The sequence below is a fragment of the Astyanax mexicanus genome, chromosome 11, assembly GCF_023375975.1.
Source record: "Astyanax mexicanus isolate ESR-SI-001 chromosome 11, AstMex3_surface, whole genome shotgun sequence".
Classification (NCBI taxonomy): domain Eukaryota; kingdom Metazoa; phylum Chordata; class Actinopteri; order Characiformes; family Acestrorhamphidae; genus Astyanax; species Astyanax mexicanus.
Genome location: NC_064418.1, coordinates 11,105,001 through 11,124,479, shown reverse-complemented (window position 1 = coordinate 11,124,479; position 19,479 = coordinate 11,105,001). Strand labels below are relative to the sequence as shown.

The window sequence follows — 19,479 nt, the reverse complement described above, 5'->3', positions numbered from 1 at the left end:
AATTTTTTCATGATAATTCCTTAAGTTTTTATTGGGAACATTAAACAATTTGCCTGGATGTTAAAACATGTTAATAGCAGTTAAAGCATAGCAATGGCAAGTTAAAAAATAATAATGAAGTGTAAAACTATAAAACTTCGGTTTATAGTCACCTATATGACCATAACCTTTTAACTTTTTAACAGTAAAGAAAAAAAAATAGATCATAGAAACCTGTGCCACTTGTTCTTGAAAATGTTTTATGGGGCGATCTGAACAAATACTGCCTGAAATGTCCAAATTATTTCATTTAATGATTATTTAATTTATGATTTGTACCTTTTTATATCAATTTACTTTTACTCGAGTAGATTTTTAGATGGGTACTTTTACTTTTACTTGAGTAGAATTCTAGCAAAGTAAAGGTACTTTTACTTAATTAAAAATTTTCAGTACTTTTTCCACCTCAGATATTAACAATAGCAGTGGCCGATTCTGAATTTCTCAATGTACAACTGAGAAAAATCTTGCGCATTTTGTGTAAAAGCACTTAAATACTCAGCTCCTTCTAGACAGTTCATGGTATCTTTGCAACATGTTATGTTTCCATCAGTTTCTAATCCTGGACTACTCAGCATTTTACACATTTTTGGACTAGGCTTAAACCTGTTCTGAAAGCTGTACCAACAATTAATTTTACTTTTTTGGTAAATAAATAAGTGTATATACACACACTTGTATAGTACATCTTCACCACACACATTTAGATTGTACTTTGTTGGAACTGCACTGTCCTGTCAGTTAAATTGTCACATGTCTGCTGTATTTATTGTAGTATTCTAGTTCTATGTTGCACAATCTGTTGTTGTTTGCACTTTATGTTGTCTTACATTGTACTGTTTGTTCTATGTTGCACCATGTTTCTGGAGAAACGTAATTTCGTTGCACTGTGTACTTGTACTCAGATGGAATCACAACAAAATCCCTTGACTTTTGACTTGACATGTACACATACACACATCCAGAGTGTTCAGGAAATGCATTAGAAAATGTATCAAAACAAAACCCCTCACACACACATTTTAGAGCGGTCAGTTCAAAATGTTTGTACTTCATTCAGAGCTGAAGGGAGGATTGTGTACCAGTACACTCAGCTCAGCTAATAAAAGTGAAATGTTCTAAAGCTACAGAGACTTTCACTGACGTTATATAAAGCACATATCTGGTTGAAGGGCCAAGCAAGAAGAATGGTGTCAATGGAAGACTAACAGTTTAAGACCCTTAAAAACACTCTGATACAGCGAGCCGGGTATTAGCTTTCTTTGTAACTGTGATAAAGAACCAGAGACATCTACTACATTGTCAGAATGCCAAAGAATAGCTATTATCTGCTGTGAGACATGAAGAAATCCCAACTTAATCCCAGAAGAAGTGCTGTTCTGCTGATTAGGCTGGGGCAGTTTATTTACAGCAAGTGAGAGGTGTGAGACGAAAACTGTATCAGAGTTATACGTATATAACTCACTTACAAGTGTTCTCTTACAGTGCCAGCCAAAAATGGTGGTGTATATTAACCAGAGGTGGAAAGTAACGAATTACATTTACTCACATTACTGTAATTGAGTAGTTTTTATAAGTAATTTGTCATTTTTAAAGTAGTTTTTTTTATTATTAGGTAATTCTACTTTTACTCAAGTACATTTTGACACAAGTAATTTACTTCGCTATATTGGAAAACTCCCCGTTACTGAGAAAAAAATCAAATGCTGGGGGAAAAAAACAAATTGTCTGAATAAAAAAAATGAGTTTTGTTCTCCATGGCAGCACAGCTGAACTTCTCCATGCAGTGTTTATTACGGTTAGCGGGAGAGACGCTGTGTAAATCAGCTGTCTAGCCTGGGGTCTGTGTGCTTGGCTTGGGTTGAACCGGTGTACTGTAGAATTTTGCTACCCATCAATATGTGCTTCTTTACTGCACTGCACATGCGCCGACCAACATTTTTTTTGTATGTTTTCATGTTTTTCATGATAATTCCTTAAGTTTTTATTGGGAACATTAAACAATCTGTTTGGATGTTAAAAATATATGAATAGCAGTTAAGGCATAGCAATGGCAAGTAAAAAAAAAAAAAAGAACTGTAAAACTATAAAAACGATTAATAGTCACCTATAAGACCATAACCTTTTAACTTTTTAACAGTAAAGAAAAAAATGGATCGTAGAAACCTGTGCCACTTGTTCTTGAAAATGTTTTATGGGGCGGTCAAAACAAATACTGCCTGATAGGTCCAAATTGTTTAATTTAATGATTATTTAATTTATGATTTGTACTTTTTTTACGTCAAATAAATAAAAGTAACTAAGTAACTTTTACTCAAAGTACATTTTAAATTGGGTACTTTTTTTACTTTTACTCGAGTAGATTTTTAGATGGGTACTTTTACTTTTACTACAATTTTTCAGTACTTTTCCCACCTCTGATATTAACAAAAGCAGTGGCCGATTCTGAATCAATTTACAACTGAGAAAAATCTTGTACATTCTGTGTAATGGGTACACATTTGTACCTGCTAGTACGCTTTTTTGATTCCACATTCTTAAGTATGCATACAGTTTGATCACTGTTGTTGTCCCAAATTTGTCTGATGTGAGTGTGTTTGTGGCTCAGCTCAGTCTTAGTTTTAACGCTCTACTTATTCAAAAAATGTCTGGATATTTTGGGCCCGATCTAAGCTCTAATAGGTACGTACTGGTATTGTCCCTGTTTACCATCAGGTCAAGCTTTCTCTCTCTCTCTATCTCTATCTATTCTCATTGCTCCGGTTAATCTCTCGCCCATTTTTCCCTCCCTTTCCCACAGTGCAAATATATTCTCTGTGCCTCAGTGTTTGTTGGTGTACGGTATCCAGGCGATATGGAGTCCACGGACAATCAGAATGGCTCCTAACGCAGAAACTGCTATCAGTAAGAGGAAAGCTCGAAGCCAGAGGGGTTCAGTGTGTAAAGCATGTACTACATGCTCTGTGTTTGTCCACAGTGTTGACTCTGTACTGGCTCAACCTTTTGGTTAAACTTCTCTCTAAGGTTACACTTAAAGATAAGAGGCTGCCGGCAGGTGAAGTCCAGGCAGAAGAGTAATAGAAGTATCCTCATGTCTGTACAAGCAATATTGTTGCTTTTACGCAAGTGTCTGTCCACAGTTATGTGAACAATGAAGACAAATCTCACCATGATGATCCCATTAACTTCAACCATCAAGAGCAAATCAAACTAATGTCTGAGGTTTAAATAAGACAGACCCTTTCTCCAAATGTCTGATCTAGTCATGTTTTAATCACTTGAGTCTGATGAGATGCACCTGATTCTAAATTATACACTGTAAGTACTACTTAATGTGAGTGTGTCCTAACCTTTTCCCTCATACTATAATTGTATTTCTAATAATGGCCTTTCACAAGTGATTAAAAAAAGATATTTCTTTAGATGTATATGTTTAAATTATATAACATTCATTTAAACCAGACTAATTAAATTAATGTTATATAATTTAAACATATACATCTAAAGAAATATCTTTTTTTAATCACTTGTGAAAGGCCATTATTAGAAATACAATTATAGTATGAAGGAAAAGGATAGGACACAAAGGAAGATTTACATGGGGTGTCTTAATTTTTTACATGAATAAATAGGGACACATCGAGCACCTTTCCTTTGCTTAGTATCAACTCTACTGTACTCTACTGTACTCTGCTTTGCATTAATGAGAAACAAACAGGTACCAGGGACCAAAAAGCCCAGTCCTGTAGAGTCCATTAGAGTAGGTACAATGTAGTGGAAAAAAGCGTCAACTGTGGATAGATGCATGTGAATTAAAAATGCGATTGCTAGTCCAAAATCAAATCATAGACAGGACTGAAAAAGATGTGTTTTGTGTGTGTAGCTCTAAGAGCATACATATAAAAGCTTTTTGGACACCAGAGTTTTAACAAGCATTAAAATCTTCAGAAATCTGAATGTTTTGTAATATAGGTTTGATATCTGTGTGGATAACTCACATCCGGAAGCAAGTAATTTTTTTGCAGAATAGCAAGATTGCTATTTTTTATGGAACACTACAGGGCTTGGACAATGAAACTGACACCTGTCATTTTAGTGTGGGAGGTTTCATGGCTAAATTGGAGCAGCCTGGTGGCCAATCCTTATTAATTTCACCAGTAAGAGCAGAGTGTGAAGATTCAATTAGCAGGGTAAGAGCACAGTTTTGATCAAAATATTGCAATGCACACAACATTATGGCTGACGTACCAGAGTTCAAAAGAGGACAAATTGTTGGTGCACATCTTTCTGGCGCATCTGTGACCAAGACAGCAAGTAATGTCCAGGGTAATGTCAGCATGCCACCAAGAAGGACGAACCACATCCAACAGGATTAACTGTGGACGCTGTAAGAGGAAGCTGTCTGAAAGGGATGTGCGGGTGCTAACCCAGATTGTATTAAAAAAAAAAGAACATAAAACCACGGCTGCTCAAATCACGGAAGAATTCAATGTGCACCTCAACTCTCCTGTTTCCACCAGAACTGTTCGTTGGGACAATAAACTATTGTGGTCTAAAACCAGGTGTTTTTTAGTTTCATTATCCAAGCCCTGTAGTTCATCTGATAGTTGCCAATGAACCATCAGAAAGCCCATAAAGCAAGTCTGTAGCCTAAAAGTAAATCAGCTAAAAACACAATAATGTCTAAAGCAAGGGTGTGATGATTCAGGTACTGTGCTAGCTTTGAGGCTTCCATGATCTCTGCTTTCATTGCTTATTACCTGCATTAGCCTTCTAGCTCCAGAGCAAAACTAATGAAGTAAACCTCAGACACCAAACATGTCATGGCTGATAAGGGGCAAGGGGGTAAATCGTGGAACCTTGATTTCTGGCCAAACCAAAAGCATGTGCCTGTGTGTGGGGGCCTGTGCAGTTCACATAGTTGCATTAGATCAGCCTCTGCGGTGTGGGCTGTGACAGCTCTCTGCGCTCTCTCTGAGAGCTCAGAGTAAACACTCCTCGTCCTCTACAGGGCCGCTGCCGGGTGCCTGGCCCCCAGGCGATGGATGGCAGGGGTAATATTTTAGCGCCACCGCCCTCATCAATCCTGCACTGTTTGGAAAGGCGGAGCATTAGCCGCTGCCGGCGCGCAGCCTGGCCGTAAACACTGGGAGCCCAGAGCCGCCTCCAGCCGAGGTCACCACCGCTGCTGCCCGTAAACACCCCGGCCTGATAAAGTCAACGCCGGGCCGGCGCAGCTGGGACAGATCCAGAAGGGATGGATGGAGAGGTAGACCTCCGACAGACTGACCAGACCAAACCAAATCAAACCGAGCCTCGGCCTTTGTTGAGGTCCTCGTCTGTACTTCAAACAGGCACCCACGGCCTAGGTCGCAGTGAAGTTCAAAAGACAGATGAGGACAGCGGGCTGGCCCCGTTCAATAATTCAATGAGCTGAGCCCACATATAGACTCCACAGAAAGAGTGACAGCTGAGCCATGACTGCAGTTTCTAAGCATACATGTGAATTAAAATAAAAAATATAGAATATAAAGTACAACACTGATGATTAGTTCTCTTTCTCTTTTTCTATTTCTGATCTACAGTAGTGCATCACAATTCTGGAGACATACATTCTGATATGTTGCTCTTTTAGACTCCACAATTGTAGCTCCTCAAACTTGAACTGATTTTTTAAAAGAGATTTTAAGAAAAAACTCTAGCACCTTTAGCAGACTACTCTGAGCGATGCTTGCAGGAGGGCAAATCAAATCAATAAAACCAACAGCAAACAAACAAACAAAAAAAGAAGTAGCAAAAATAGCTCCAGTTCCTCTCAGCGTCTTCCATCGTAACAAGAACACACATGCTTTACGAGTGAGATTCTACCATGCTCTACATGCAGACTCTGCTTGATTATGATGTAATTTTAGTTATCAGAGCCAGTGTTTAGCATTTGTTTCCTCCCTGCAGTATTCACACAGTACTCAAACATTTCTAAAAACATAGTCGTAAGGTTGTATTGACTTTTTTTTTTACGTTTGGTAACACAAACAGCAACCAAGTGTTTTATTCATTATATTCTATTAATATTAGTTTGTTAATTGCACTAACACTGAGCAAGAGATATCCTCTCTCTGCATTTGATTAACTTTGCCTCTTAATTTAATCAAACTATAAGGACTACGGTATTGTGCTGAAAGATTACTTTCACTGCCTGCATAATAAAATATACATGATCTATATGGTCACTGAGGGAGGGAGACTGTGTATGTGATATACAGTACCAGTGAAAAGTTTGGACACCCCTTCTCATTCAATGTTTTACTTCATTGAATTTATTTTGACATGACAACTTAGGGACACGTATGGAATTATGTAATAACCAAAAAAATCCCCAGACCTAAACCTTATCAACTGGGATGGTGATTTGGGATGAGCTAGAGCTTCACAATGTGAATGAATAGCAGCAACTATTGTTCAGCACCTCCAGGAACTCCTTCAAGGTGCTGAGGAAACTTAAATACCAAGAGTATTTATATATGATGCATTCAGTCATTGGGTGAGGAGCTGAACTACTGCATTTACATATATATGACCTGTACAGTCATTGGGTAGAACATGAAGCTATTGAGTGTCAGCAATGAGAACTGGAGATTGTGGACATGCTCTTCAGCTGCACACTACCCTGATTTGTCGCCTTCATTTCCACCTTGCTTTAAATTAACCACGGCCCACAAACTGATCCAATTCTCTCATCAGAGCTAAAGTCAACTAGCCACAGCTAAACTGGGCAGAAGGAAACCATTTGGAAATGGCAGTGGCCCCACTGTGTTCCGCTGTGTGATACTTCATCACCACAGCGCCGTGCAGGCCTTTTCTCTTCGCAGTGTGAACGTGTGAGGGGATAAGTGCAGCCGCATGGTTTCCACACATGAGAATGACCCCGAGGTGGGCACAGAGTATTCGTCATGAAGACAAGCCTTTTAGTGAGGAGCCCTTCACGTAAACACAGTCCCTTCACATTTCCACTCAACCTGGGCTGGAGGAATCCACTTAGGATCAGGCTGAGTAATCCCAACTCGCCTTTTCTCCCATTTACCCCCCTGTGCTATTTCCAGCGGTCAGCCCATACGTACCATTTAACCTCCGAACAAAGTGGAAGACTGTTGTGACTGGCATGCTATTGTATATTTTAGGTCAGCTTGAAGTCCTTTCGCATTCATTACTGAACTCTGAGGGGTCTTTTTTTATATCTGAGGCTGTTTGAAAGCTAGAACCCAGGTGTGGTTCAAACATTGACCCCAACCACCTGGAAAAAAGAGGTCTGGATTCAGGTACGGTCTGGATTCAGGTACGGTCTGGATTCAGGTACGGTCTGGATTCAGGTACGGTCTGGATTCAGGTACGGTCTGGATTCAGGTACGGTCTGTATCATGGTTTAAACATGGCTGTAGATGCACAATGCTAGATAAATTAATGACCTTCTTGTCATTAATGTCATTAATACTAATGTGTGACGACACTCACCGACGGCGCAGGTCCTCTGCGACTGTGGCACGGCAGTTGAATAAGTAAGCCCTGAGAGACTGGAGCTGCTGCCGAAGCTTGAGCACAGCAGCCAGTGGTTCTGAATGCTCGTACAGACACGGGTTCAACTGCTGCACATCCAGCAAGGGCTCCTCGTAGATAAACTCTAGAAACTCCTTCGCTTGTTTGGACACCTGAACCGACCCAAGAACAGCATGTTACAGCATTGAGAGACATATCTTTTGTCTTAAACAAAAGTGAAAACTGTAAAAGCAAAAGTAAAAATTGGCACCCAAGTCTCCTGAAATCTGTTTATTTTGGTGAGTAAAGCTCTTTATTTAGAGTACCAATGTTTGCTTGGACGTTGCCGTAATTAGGCAGCCCTATACCAAGTTTGCCTGGTAATCTATCTTGCATTAATGTGCCATTTGCATCAATGTGCCATTTTAAAACATTGGATGTGCTTTATTGTTTTTGGTATACAAGTGTGAGTATACTTTTATTATTAAGCCCACAATAGCGGATTAGCCACAATGACTAATGGCTTTGATATGTGGATTATGGTAAAGTTCACTTGAGTCTTTGGTTATTACCCTCAACTCTCAGGGATGCCACTGTTAGCCCAGTGCTAGGTAGGTTAACAGACTGCTGGTGTCAATGGAGATGGCTAATGGCTAACAGATGATGCTAGCTCTTTTTAAAGCTAAATTAATCATTGTTCTGCTGTTTAATATGATATGTGTATTACATCTGGACATTACTTTGGTTCTCATTCATTAATATCAGAACATCAGCAGGTAGATACCAGCATTAGAGTTTTAAATGATATTAAAATATTGAAAAAATTATATCACTACTAAAATATTTTCTATAGCAATGAACAGCAATATTAAATTATTTCCCAACCCTAATTTCAAGACAAAATAATTGAAACTGGCGAGTTTTAGCATATTTTTCCCCACTGATTCCGGGAGTCCACTCATATTTAGTTTGTATATAATGTTTATTCTGTATATTCTGGCCCTTTTTTGAGTGAAAGAGTACCAAATAGGGTTGTGCTGACATTTTATGTTTATGAATAGCTGTTTCAAGACAGGGTGACCTGCCATTCCCTGTTCACTTCTATTTAAATGTAAGCAGAATGTTTCCCCCCAAAGGAGAGCATGGTTTCCCTCCGATGGGAAATTATGCCTGTGCATTGTGTACCTTATGTCTACTGGTGTCCCAGTTGTGCAGCAGTCGAGCAGGAATAAGGAAGAGGTTGTCCTGGTGGCAGCTCTGACAATAGTACCATCCACTGTAGTGGCAGACCTTAGCTTTGCCTCGAGACAAACCCACTGGCCTTTGACATCCTGCAGGAGATAAGAGGGGAAAAATAGAAGTGTTTATATGAATAGATGTAGAGAATATGTTGACAAGGCTTTTGATGAAAAAAATAACTGAAAATAAGCTTACAATGACATTCCAACTTGAAACAAGAAAATGATAAGACCAATAAAAATGTGGACAAACCTATTCTAATTAATATTAATGTGTTTTCTCTCTTTTTACATTGTTTAATATTAAAGACTAACGATTAAAGCTATACAGGAACACATCATGATAGAGAGTAACCTGGAACAGTTTCCTCAGTAGAATTCTCAGTAGTTTTCAGCCTTTTCTTTACACTGTGCTCCAGCTCATCCCAAATCACCATCTCAGTTGGATTTAGTTCAGGAGATCGTGGAGGACAAACACTTTGTGCTCATAATAAAAACCACACAGATCTTGATCATGATTTATGTACTGGACTGTTTGGGTGTGCATTACTGCACTATATCTGAATATGTAGTGGGTTCACATGGGTACTTTTAAATCTGTTTGTATGCTTTGCATGCCAATGATTTCAATAAGAATGATACATTAACAGACAGCAAACACCAGCACATAGCAACATGTCAACATTACACTCTGTTGTCTGTAAAAGTTCACCAAGAGTTGAACTTAAAAGGAGCGTAACCCAGGAGTCAGTCAACAGGAAACAATGATGGGCGGGGCTTCAATCAGTTTCATATTTAAAAAAATATATATATTCAGCAGTTAGAATAAGTTTACTGCTCACATGGCCACAATATATCAGCAGTGGAAACCCATGCATAACTAAAAAACTGTACTGAAATAAATCTGCATGTTCCCTATTATATTTATCATCAGAATCCTTGATCAGAACAATTCAACTAAAACCTCAAATCAGAAAAGGTTGGAATAGTGTGAAAGTGAAATATTTATTTTATTTACTTTTACTTTTACCCAAATATTTATTGTTTTGTCTGCTTCTATTAATACATTACTGTATTAAAGGCCTGCATTCCAAAACAAGATGGTACAGAAGGGACTAAATTATAACGTGATTTTAATCAGGTCAAGATTTGGTACCCACAAAAAGCTTTAGTACTTTAGTGCAAGCATCAGAGGTGCTAGAAAGTTATTTTGGAATTACTTGGATTTCCCTTTGTTATTTTTATTATTCTGATATTTACTCACTAAAAATGTTTGTAGAGCAGACGCTTTAAGTCACCAAGACACCAAATTTGGTATAAAAGTGCAGTTTTTTTTTTACCCAATACCATGCAAATAATATGAACCCAATTAGCCATATGCATTTGGACCAAAATCTCGTCAACTGTGGCAACTAGAGTGAAAACTCAGTGAAGAACTATACATTTATAACTCATTGGGTGTTTTTAGCTCCATCCACATTCACCACATTCAATGTCTAAATGCCAATCCCCTTTTAGAAAATAACAATAAAAAAAAATGCCTATTCAGATCTGAGGGTCAGATCTGCAAAGACAAAGACACACAATAATCAAAGTGAGAATAGAATAAAGAACAGATAAAGTTCATCAACAGTTGTTGCGACAACTTGCAGAGGCCAGGGTTAATAACTGTCAAAATGCCAAGACTGGCTATCCACTAATATGCATGCCGCCTATGGAGCTGATAATGATTAATAAAGGGTGAAGGGCGGTTCATATAGAGTAGATTAGGTTAGCAGTGTGTTAATGAGTCCAGGTTTATGGTGTGAACCTTGGTCAGATGCCCTCAGACACTTCCAGACGTATCGCCTTTCAGACAAGTAGGAGATAAAATGAGCTTATAGTATTTCAAAATTCTTGATAAAACACAAACTGCACGTCAGGCCACAATAAAGGGTCGCTGGATGCCAAAGTGTACAAAACACACAAATAAAACCAACCAAAAACCAAAGCCAACTCAACAAAAGCTGATATCCCCAGAGCGTGCTTTGCTTTGTCTCGCACACTCTTTCTTGTCTGTCTGTGTTTTCTTCAAACATTGGTTTCCTACAAGCAAGAGACTCATCCCGAAGGAACCAAAACAGGTGATTGTGAGCCTGGCAGGTGTCCCTTATCCCAGCCATCTGGGGAACCGTGGCTGGGGACAGTGTGGCAGAAGAAAAGAGGAGAGAATAAAAGGTCTGGAAGGGCCGAGCACACACACGGACGGACACGGACTTGCAGTATTCTCGGTGGAGCGTGGCGTCGGCTCCCTACTTCACAGGCAGAAGAAGAGACGGGGAAGAGATAGGAGATTAGATAGGGGCAAAAAAGAGGTGCAAAACACGGTCTCCAAAGAGGGAGGCCTGCTGCTATCTATGAGAAAGATCTGCACAAGAAGGAGCTGGTGAACGAAAAGAAAACAAGTCACTGATTACAACGTGTGCCGGCGCATGCTGTAGGTATGCGTTGTTGGTGCAGGACAAAGGAAGTAAGTGTCAGTCAAAACAGGGTCTTACTGAGCGATAATAATGGGCCAGTACAGAAAACATGCAGATTTATTGTATGTGCAGAAATATCTCAGATAACACACTGATAATATCCTTCAAAAGCCTTGATCTCTGAAACCGGTTTGTGGGTGGCGTACCATTGTAGAGGGTCTGAGAGGTGTTTTGGCCGATTCCAGTTAACGTTGAATCGGTATAAGTGATTGGCTACAAAGGTTGCAAATCTGGTAGCACACAAGAAATGTATGAAAATCTAAATAGTAAAGCAGGTAATAGCACTTTTTAAGATTTACAAGAGGTTTTCCTTGTATTTGAAGAAGCATTTTACGAAGCAAAGAATATTTACATTACAAAATTGCTTCCTTTAGTCGTTGTGGTTCTACATTGGCATGATAAAAGTGATAGGACAGGATCTAGAATGCGGCAATGACCTTCAGGATGTGTGTGGGGCCTTCTAAATTCAATATCGATGTGCTTTTTGCCAGTCCTTTGAATGTTTGCTTGAAAAATTATAGCCAGACAACTCCAGTCTCAATCATAGTCATCCACTGTGCTAACCACTGTGGGTGGTAATCAGTTTTTTCAAGTACACATGACCCTGCAGAGTTATGTTAAGAAATGTTATAGTATATGGCTGCCCAAAGTCTGTATGGTGCCCGCTATAAGCCTTGCTTACATAATATTACAAGTCACCTTGTTTTGAGCTTATTGGCCAATTTTCATACTCATCCTCCATGAGTATCAGTAAGCTTTGGGTGACAATTTCCCTGTTCTGACATCACAATTTTGCTCATGTCAAAGTAGCTCCGCCCATTTCTACTTTTCAGCTGATCTGAACATGGCAATTTTATTTTTGACTTCATACATTGTTAACAAATGTTAGTTACAGTAAAAATGTATGAAACTACCACCACCATGTTTGGAGGTTCTTACTTTGTCCTGGTTAGCAGTCACTGCTTTAAAAAAGTGCTTTATTACAGTGAACAATAGGAGACTTAAAAATGTAAAAGTGAATTCTTCTATGACTTCTACACACCTAAAATTGGCATTAAAAATATACACTTTCATGGTCTTAATGAAGAGAAATATTAAATTATATTATATAAATATTATACAGAAGGTTCCGTTTAGTTCTCCAGCACCAAGGCTGGAGAAGTATTAGCATTAGTCTCTAATCGGGCTAAGTGCTCTTTCATCGTTTAGAGGTGAGTGTAATGGACTGTAGTCTGTTGTTTTTAAAACAACGAACGACCCGCTAGCTAACATCACTCTCACTTACCAGAACACTCAGGGTTCCTTAGTGTAGCACTGTCGGGCGACATTTACTAGTGGTAACAGCACCTAGCACCAGCGACAAGCCGCTAATGCTAATGCTGCTGCACCCAGCCTTAGTGGAAATCTGGAATTCTAAGCCTACTGTAAATAAACAGAAGCGCTTTACTCACCCAAATGAGAGAAATCTGAGGGGTTTAACATCCAGCGCTTGTTTTTTTTCTTATTGTTTACTTTATATTCTTTGTTACTACAGGAAGAAATCAAACAACCAACCAATCAAACGGGCAGCTACTTTTAGTAGATACACATACAATCAAAAATACTCCAACCTATTTCTGCTCTCTGCTGAGAGAGCTTCCATTCTTACCCATGTCCAAACCAATACGTAATGGGCTGTTAGAGCTCAGGCTGAAAGCTAGCATCATGCACTGCACTTCAGTGCCAATGTAAACCTGAGGTTTTCAGGGGCAGGGACCCCAGACTATAAAAAGGCAGAGCTGGTGTCCCCCACCCCCACCCCCCTCCTTCGCTCCACCACTGATGGGTGGCTGATAGTCGGACCGAGCCACAGGCCGCACAGCGGGGTGTCGTGTGTCACGGCTGCCCTGTAATCAGTGTACATGTGCAGCATGAACCCACAAATACCACCCGTTCCAAAAATAGCACATTGCAGTACCGCTCTTCATATCCACTTGTTTGGGAAACTATTATTAAGAACAATTTTGCTTAAGGCATGGGCTCTGCGATATAATGTAAACAGAGACATTTTCAAGAGATTTAACCCTTAGATGTCAACGGTTATAGCCAATAAAGACAAAACATAGAGTATCTAACAAATCCCTTACTCTCTAATTTCTGTAAATAGTTTATTACAACTCTTCATTGGACAACACTACAGAAATAAAAGTTGGACATAACGGAGAGTAGTCAGTTTACAGCTTGTATTGCAATTTAGTATACATCGCAGTGAAAGTGTCCAAATTGCCCAAAATGTCAAGATTTTGTGTGTTCGCCATTATTATCCAGCAGTGCCTTACCTCTATTGGTGGACACTAGACTTTTTGAGGATTGAGGATGTCCCACAGGTACAAAATTGGGTTTAAGTCTAGAGACATACTTGGCTAGCCCTTGATCACATTTACCTTCAAGCTTCCTTAGCAAAGCAGCTGTCATCTTGGACTGGTGATTGGGGTCATTATTGTGTTGGAAAACTGCCATGTGCCCTAGTTTCCAAAGGCTGTGATCATGCTCTGCTTCAGAATGTCACAGTACATGTTGGAATTGCGCTCCCCAGTGCAAGGGACACTCATACAGACCTCGATCATGATGCTACCACCACCATGCTTGACTGAGACAAGGTACAAATCTGAAAATCTTGGTTTTGTCAAACCACAGGACACAATAGAGTTAATAGAGATATAGTGTTTCTGATGATGCTCCAGAGTTTCAGTTTGAGACTCCCACAGCACCGGTTATGGACAGAGTCCACAAGTAGATACAGTGCCCAGAATGTGTGTCACTTCTGGGAAGGAACTGACCACAGCTTCAGCGCCTTGTGCAGAGCTTACCAGTTTAGGCGGTGCAGTTGGGAATGCTACTGCTATACCAATAAGTGTACGCACACATACACAACTTTACCAATTAGAGAGCTTGTACGTTACAATCATCAGTGTCAATTATAACAAGTAACACTTGGTTTTGTAGATTAGAGGGCTGAGAGGGCCTGTTTCTAAACACAGTTTGTGCATTTACCAACTTTAAAAGACATGTTGGAATTTACCCTTACTTTTTACAGGTATGTGTGTATACATAATAACATAATCAACTACGTTAAGGCAAGTTGGTTCAATCGTCTGCCATTTTTGCAAGGTCACTGGCCATTTTTTTTATCATTCAACAGAGCCTGGCTTCTATATCTATGAATAAAAAGAGCCACAAATTCTTAAAATTGAAGATCAAATTACTGTATCAAATTTTAAACTGCTGATAAAATCTGCCAATACCATTGTAAATAGTTTTAGCATTTGGTTCAACAATGAACAAAATCTTTTTTTATTATTATTATTTGGCTACTGCACCTTCTTACTTCTTACTTACTCGACCCCTCATTTTCCAAATATTGTCTGCCATATCTGTTTTATTTTCTCAATTTTCCTGAAAAACTAAGATGACCATAATTTGTAGCAAATGTAGTCCTTTACAAGTCTCTGGCCCAAAAAGGGTGACTGATAGAAGTTACCTTTTCCTTGTCAATTGAAGCCAACCAATCAATCTACCTACACAAAGTCACTGGACAGCTAAACAGGCTAATAGGAGAGCACGAACCCTGCCAAAGATGGATGAAAATTGGAGAGCGCCATCTACCCACCCAAATGAAGGAAGGCCGATTGTGCTCCTCTCGGGCTCCAGTAGCTGATGGCAAGCTACATAAAAAGGATTCAAAACGTCTACCTCCCATTCATAGTGGCAGCTCTTAGCCTGCTGAACCACTCAGAGCCCTTATCGGTATCGGTTTTGACCAAAGAGGTACAGTTCGTAATCTAGAAGTAAAAAAAAATATATTTTTTTAAATAAAAATGTATTCAAAGATTTAGATACAATCTTGCAACATGCAAAATGGCCGGGGCAAATCCGGGGGTGTGGGAAAGCTAAGGTGTTTGATGTGCTCACTTCAGGACCACTTTTAAGTCCAACAACAGCCCAAATACAAAAATGGTGCCTACTTGGTCAAATAAAAAAGGGCACTTGTAGGTGCCGGGTGTACAATGGGTTTTGGCGGAACAGGCGTGTCTAGCCTCCGAGGAGGTGCATGGTCCTTGGGAAATAAAAAAAAAAGAAAGAGAAGGTCTCTCTGTTCCACTTTGATTGAGGTCTCCCGCTCACGACACTTTCAAACGACCAGCCATCGCAGCAAAGAACCCGCGAGGTGGGATGTAGTGGGGGGAGGACGGCGCTTTGCGGCACCGCCGGAGTAAAGACAACGGGACGGCTGCTTTGATGTGTCTTATTCAAGAGGACACCCACTCCAGAAAAAGATGTGAACCATAGGCGAGCATGAGGTTGTTCGTGGTGTGTGTGTGGCGCTGGCTATCTTTTTGATGTAAACAGTTGTTCCTAAGGCCCCACCAGACCCTGTGCCTCCCACTAGCTCCCGTGCTGGCTCTATTGTCCCATCTACAGCTGTAACCGTCCCATTTGATCTGCTGTCCTTATACCCCTCTACAGGGTCCTTCTTCTGGGTTGTGTGAAAAGCTTGAGCAGAAAGACAGGGTTCAAGCAAACTGTGAGAAGTCTTGGGAAAAGGATATGTCCATCTGTGTGTGTGTGTGTGTGTGTGTGTGGGTGTGTGTGTATGTGTGTGTACAGAGGTCAAAGGGTCTACAGAGCTTCAAACGGACAGTGCACGTGGCCCTCTAACACAAAGTCCTGTTATTCTGCTGTCGTAATTATTCGAATAAAGATTGCTCATTAAATGCTGGTCAGTAGTCTTTTTTGATGTGAAACATACAACACATAGCAATCACACAATGGACACTTTTGATAGAGCCGCTATAATGTCTATACTGACTAAACTAATCTAAAAATACATTAATAGAGACCCTATTGAAAGAACACTGCATGGTAAAAATGTGGCCTACCGGTTTCAGGATATAAAGTGCACAATTTGTTAATATAAAAGTATTAAACTGCTTTTTAGAATGTCTGAAATCTCTTGGGGTGTATCAAGATCTCATGCCATTTTTCAACAGGAGTTAAATGTGCCTCACAAGTTTTATGCACAGGTAACCAAAACAAATGTTTGATCACTTTGGGCAGAACCAAGAACACACGCAGAGGCAACATGCTGCGATTTGGTCATAGGTTGCCAGATCTGTAGAGAACCCTCAAGGGGGATTGCCAGTTGAATAAAAAACCCTCACTGGGAGGATTCTGACAACAGTTCAAATTTCAGAAATTTCTGAGTTTTTACTGCATATAATGCATTCATATTCAAATTAAAAGTAAAAATTGATTGACCTCCATTACAAGGTAATTATTTACACTAACAATATTTAGTTCAACTGCAGTTTTGAATGCGTTTGAGTCAATATTTTAATTTGAAATTTGAAATAAATACAAAAATCTATATTGTTAGTCTGGTTTTGACTGTTAGCCTGAAGTTGGTAAATATTTCAAAGATTTGCAAAATATAAGGACATATCAATTTGTTCTCCTATCCTATCTATTCACTCATGCTTGTCAGTCGACTTATCGGGTGCCCATAGAACTACCTTAACGGGGTGTACAAAAACTGCATTTAATAAATTACCTGTGCAGTTACAAAGTTCTCAGTGCCTCTTTTTTAAATGTCAGGGCACTCGCAATTCTACTAATAAAATGTGGAGCTTGATGATACTGTAAAAAATTGTGATTTTTTTGTATGGGCAACGCTATGCCCTTATCACTAGTATTGTAAAACTGTTGGGAGTATCAGCTAAAAGTGCTGTATTTCAGAATGTTGGGGGTGAATGGAGGTTGGCTATTCAACAACAGTTTATACTTATGTTTCACTACACCCAAAGTCCATTACACACCAGATTTTTAAAAAGTTTTAAGGACTGTATTACCCCTCAGTGATACCACTAAAGAACACACTCATTTAGGGTAGGTCAAAAACTCAAGGATTAATAATGTTCTGGGCAAAACTGGCCTCACTCACTCTAAACCACAATGTTACTGGTTGTTTACCCGGTCACAGCAGATTGACACACAGCGACAAGCAACAACTCTTATGAGTCTTATGAATATATATGTTTACATGTCCAAAATGCCCGTATGTACTATGCTAGTGGTAGTAAATTACCTAGCTATGGTTACCTAACCTTAATGCAGATCCGTAATTACCTGTTCAGCAGAAAAAATAGCCAACTCTCCTGTTTCAGTTGCTTTAGTTTAGTTGTTTGCGTGCTGTTGTCTAGACCTGCCAACCCCGAATGTGGAAATGGGACTAGGGGAAAGGCGGTGGTCAGATTTGGAGGCCACATCCCACACAGATTCCCATGACATACCACACAGTTCAAATAAGAAAATACTCTCTAACGCTCTGTTGACAAGAGCTGCCAGTGCTTAAACTCAGCATGTTTCCTTAATATCTGATGAAGCATCCTGATCATGTGATGAGTTACTACAAAAAAATGTAATTCTTAATGGTTCTTTAACATTAATTCCAATTATGCTAAGAACACACAAATGCTATAGTTCTTTGTTTAAAATCATCAGGACTGTACAGCAAGCCAAGAAGGACTGCCATGGTTTGGAGTCAACCTGGGTGTTCCAAATGCTGCGAATTCAAACAAATGCCTCAATTGGGATTTAAACCAATTTGTCCAAGGAGTGCTCGGACTGAACATTGTGACAAGGGTACATTTTAAAAACTGGGTTGCAAACTGAGATAATGTGGACAAGAACAATGTGTATATTATTCATCTTCTGACAAACGGAGGAACAAAAAGTACAAATTTGTGTCAGCTTTTCCTATCTCTAGGACTCTGCCAGGACAAAGACAAGGAGAACAAGTAATGTGTTTTTGTTGCATTTTTCTAGCCCCCCCCCCCCTCCACCCACCTCTCTTAGCGAACCTTCAAGTCCCAGAGAAGCAAATGATGCCTGTCCTTCTTTCAGACCTCAACCCCCAACTGTGGCAACAGAGCCAGCGAGTGCAACCTTTTGTGGGTGCTAACAAATTGGGGGCAAGCAGGGTTAGCTGGGGAAGGGAGGGGGTGAGTGGTGCTCAATCAAAGCCCAAGACAGCAGGGAGAATGCAACAGTTATAAGACAAAACTCAAGACCCCCTCCTATTTGGGGAAGCATCATCACTACCTTTCAGTCCCTCCCCCTAAACCCCTCACTGAGGCCATTGTCCTCCATGTTCATCCTCAAACACCAGCTTCCACTCACTCTCCTGCTGCAACTCTCGTACGCCCGGCCTCCAAAGCCAACCACCCCCTCCAGATAATCCTTCTGACAGCTCCTCTGAGGCCAAGCATATTTGTTTAGGGGAAAACGATTAAACTGTAATACAACAGTCGTGCCCTCTACTCCCCCAATGGTAAAAGTGACGGACAACAAAAAGCAGTCAAAAGGGAGGAAACTGGCAGCTATGCCAAAGAGAGAGACAGAGCAAGAAAAACTCTGGGAGAGATAGAGAGAGAGAGAAATACAGGAGAAGTGGAGCAGTTTACAACCAAATTAACATGAGGGCTGGCCCAAATATAATTTTACAGCCTTTAAACTATACTACTGTTGTGTCCATGTCTTTCGGCATGGTTGCCTTATGTGTTTTCATGAATAATTTTGTCCAATAGAATGTCCATTTCATCTGGTACCCACTATTGAGTCTCAGTCAAATTTTAAAAAAGGAGCACGGTGTCCATTGTTTAACCTCATTTACAAGAAAACAGGACAACTTATTCAAGTGTGGGCTTCCCAAGCCATTCCCTGAGTTAAACTTAGTGATCAATGGTAGTGTATATTCAGTAAATCCAGTAGGAGGCAGTAAAGTGCATAGTGGTAATAAAACATATTGGTGTTGGTGAAAATGAACTGAAATCAGCCATCAACTGTTTTCTAGTACCGTGCATTATAGGATACTGTGTAAACTGCGTGCTGCATCATTTAACATCTCAACCAGCTTTTGAAAAGGCACTAACAACACAGGACACTGGTAATCTCTAAAATCCAATTTCCTATTTGAAAGACACTACACTGAGCAAAGTCCCCAAAAACTATCCAATAAGGAAAGCAGAGCGACTGCCCAAGAAGTTTAAAAGAGCAGGGGAAGGAGAAAGCACATCAAATAAGATTAAAAGAGAAAAAGAAAGGTGGACGCCTAA

General features: G+C 39.9%; 2 protein-coding genes across 3 annotated transcripts in view; both read right to left on the bottom strand.

Moving 5' to 3' along the window:
- The window catches only part of plekhm3 (pleckstrin homology domain containing, family M, member 3), a 52,060-nt gene that overhangs the window by 19,664 nt on the left and 12,917 nt on the right, over positions 1-19,479 (bottom strand). For both annotated transcript variants that reach the window (XM_007260427.4, XM_015608621.3), the window contains exons 5-6: positions 8,755-8,900; positions 7,549-7,742 (exon numbers count right to left, since the gene is read on the bottom strand). In XM_007260427.4, the coding sequence (XP_007260489.2) occupies positions 7,549-7,742; positions 8,755-8,900 (340 nt within the window). The remainder of the gene's footprint in view (positions 1-7,548; positions 7,743-8,754; positions 8,901-19,479) is intronic.
- Positions 1,848-19,479, bottom strand: part of armc8 (armadillo repeat containing 8) — a 318,657-nt gene continuing 301,025 nt past the window's right edge. The window contains exon 18 of the mRNA XM_049485253.1: positions 1,848-1,889. Within this exon, the coding sequence (XP_049341210.1) occupies positions 1,863-1,889 (27 nt within the window). The 3' untranslated portion in view covers positions 1,848-1,862. The remainder of the gene's footprint in view (positions 1,890-19,479) is intronic.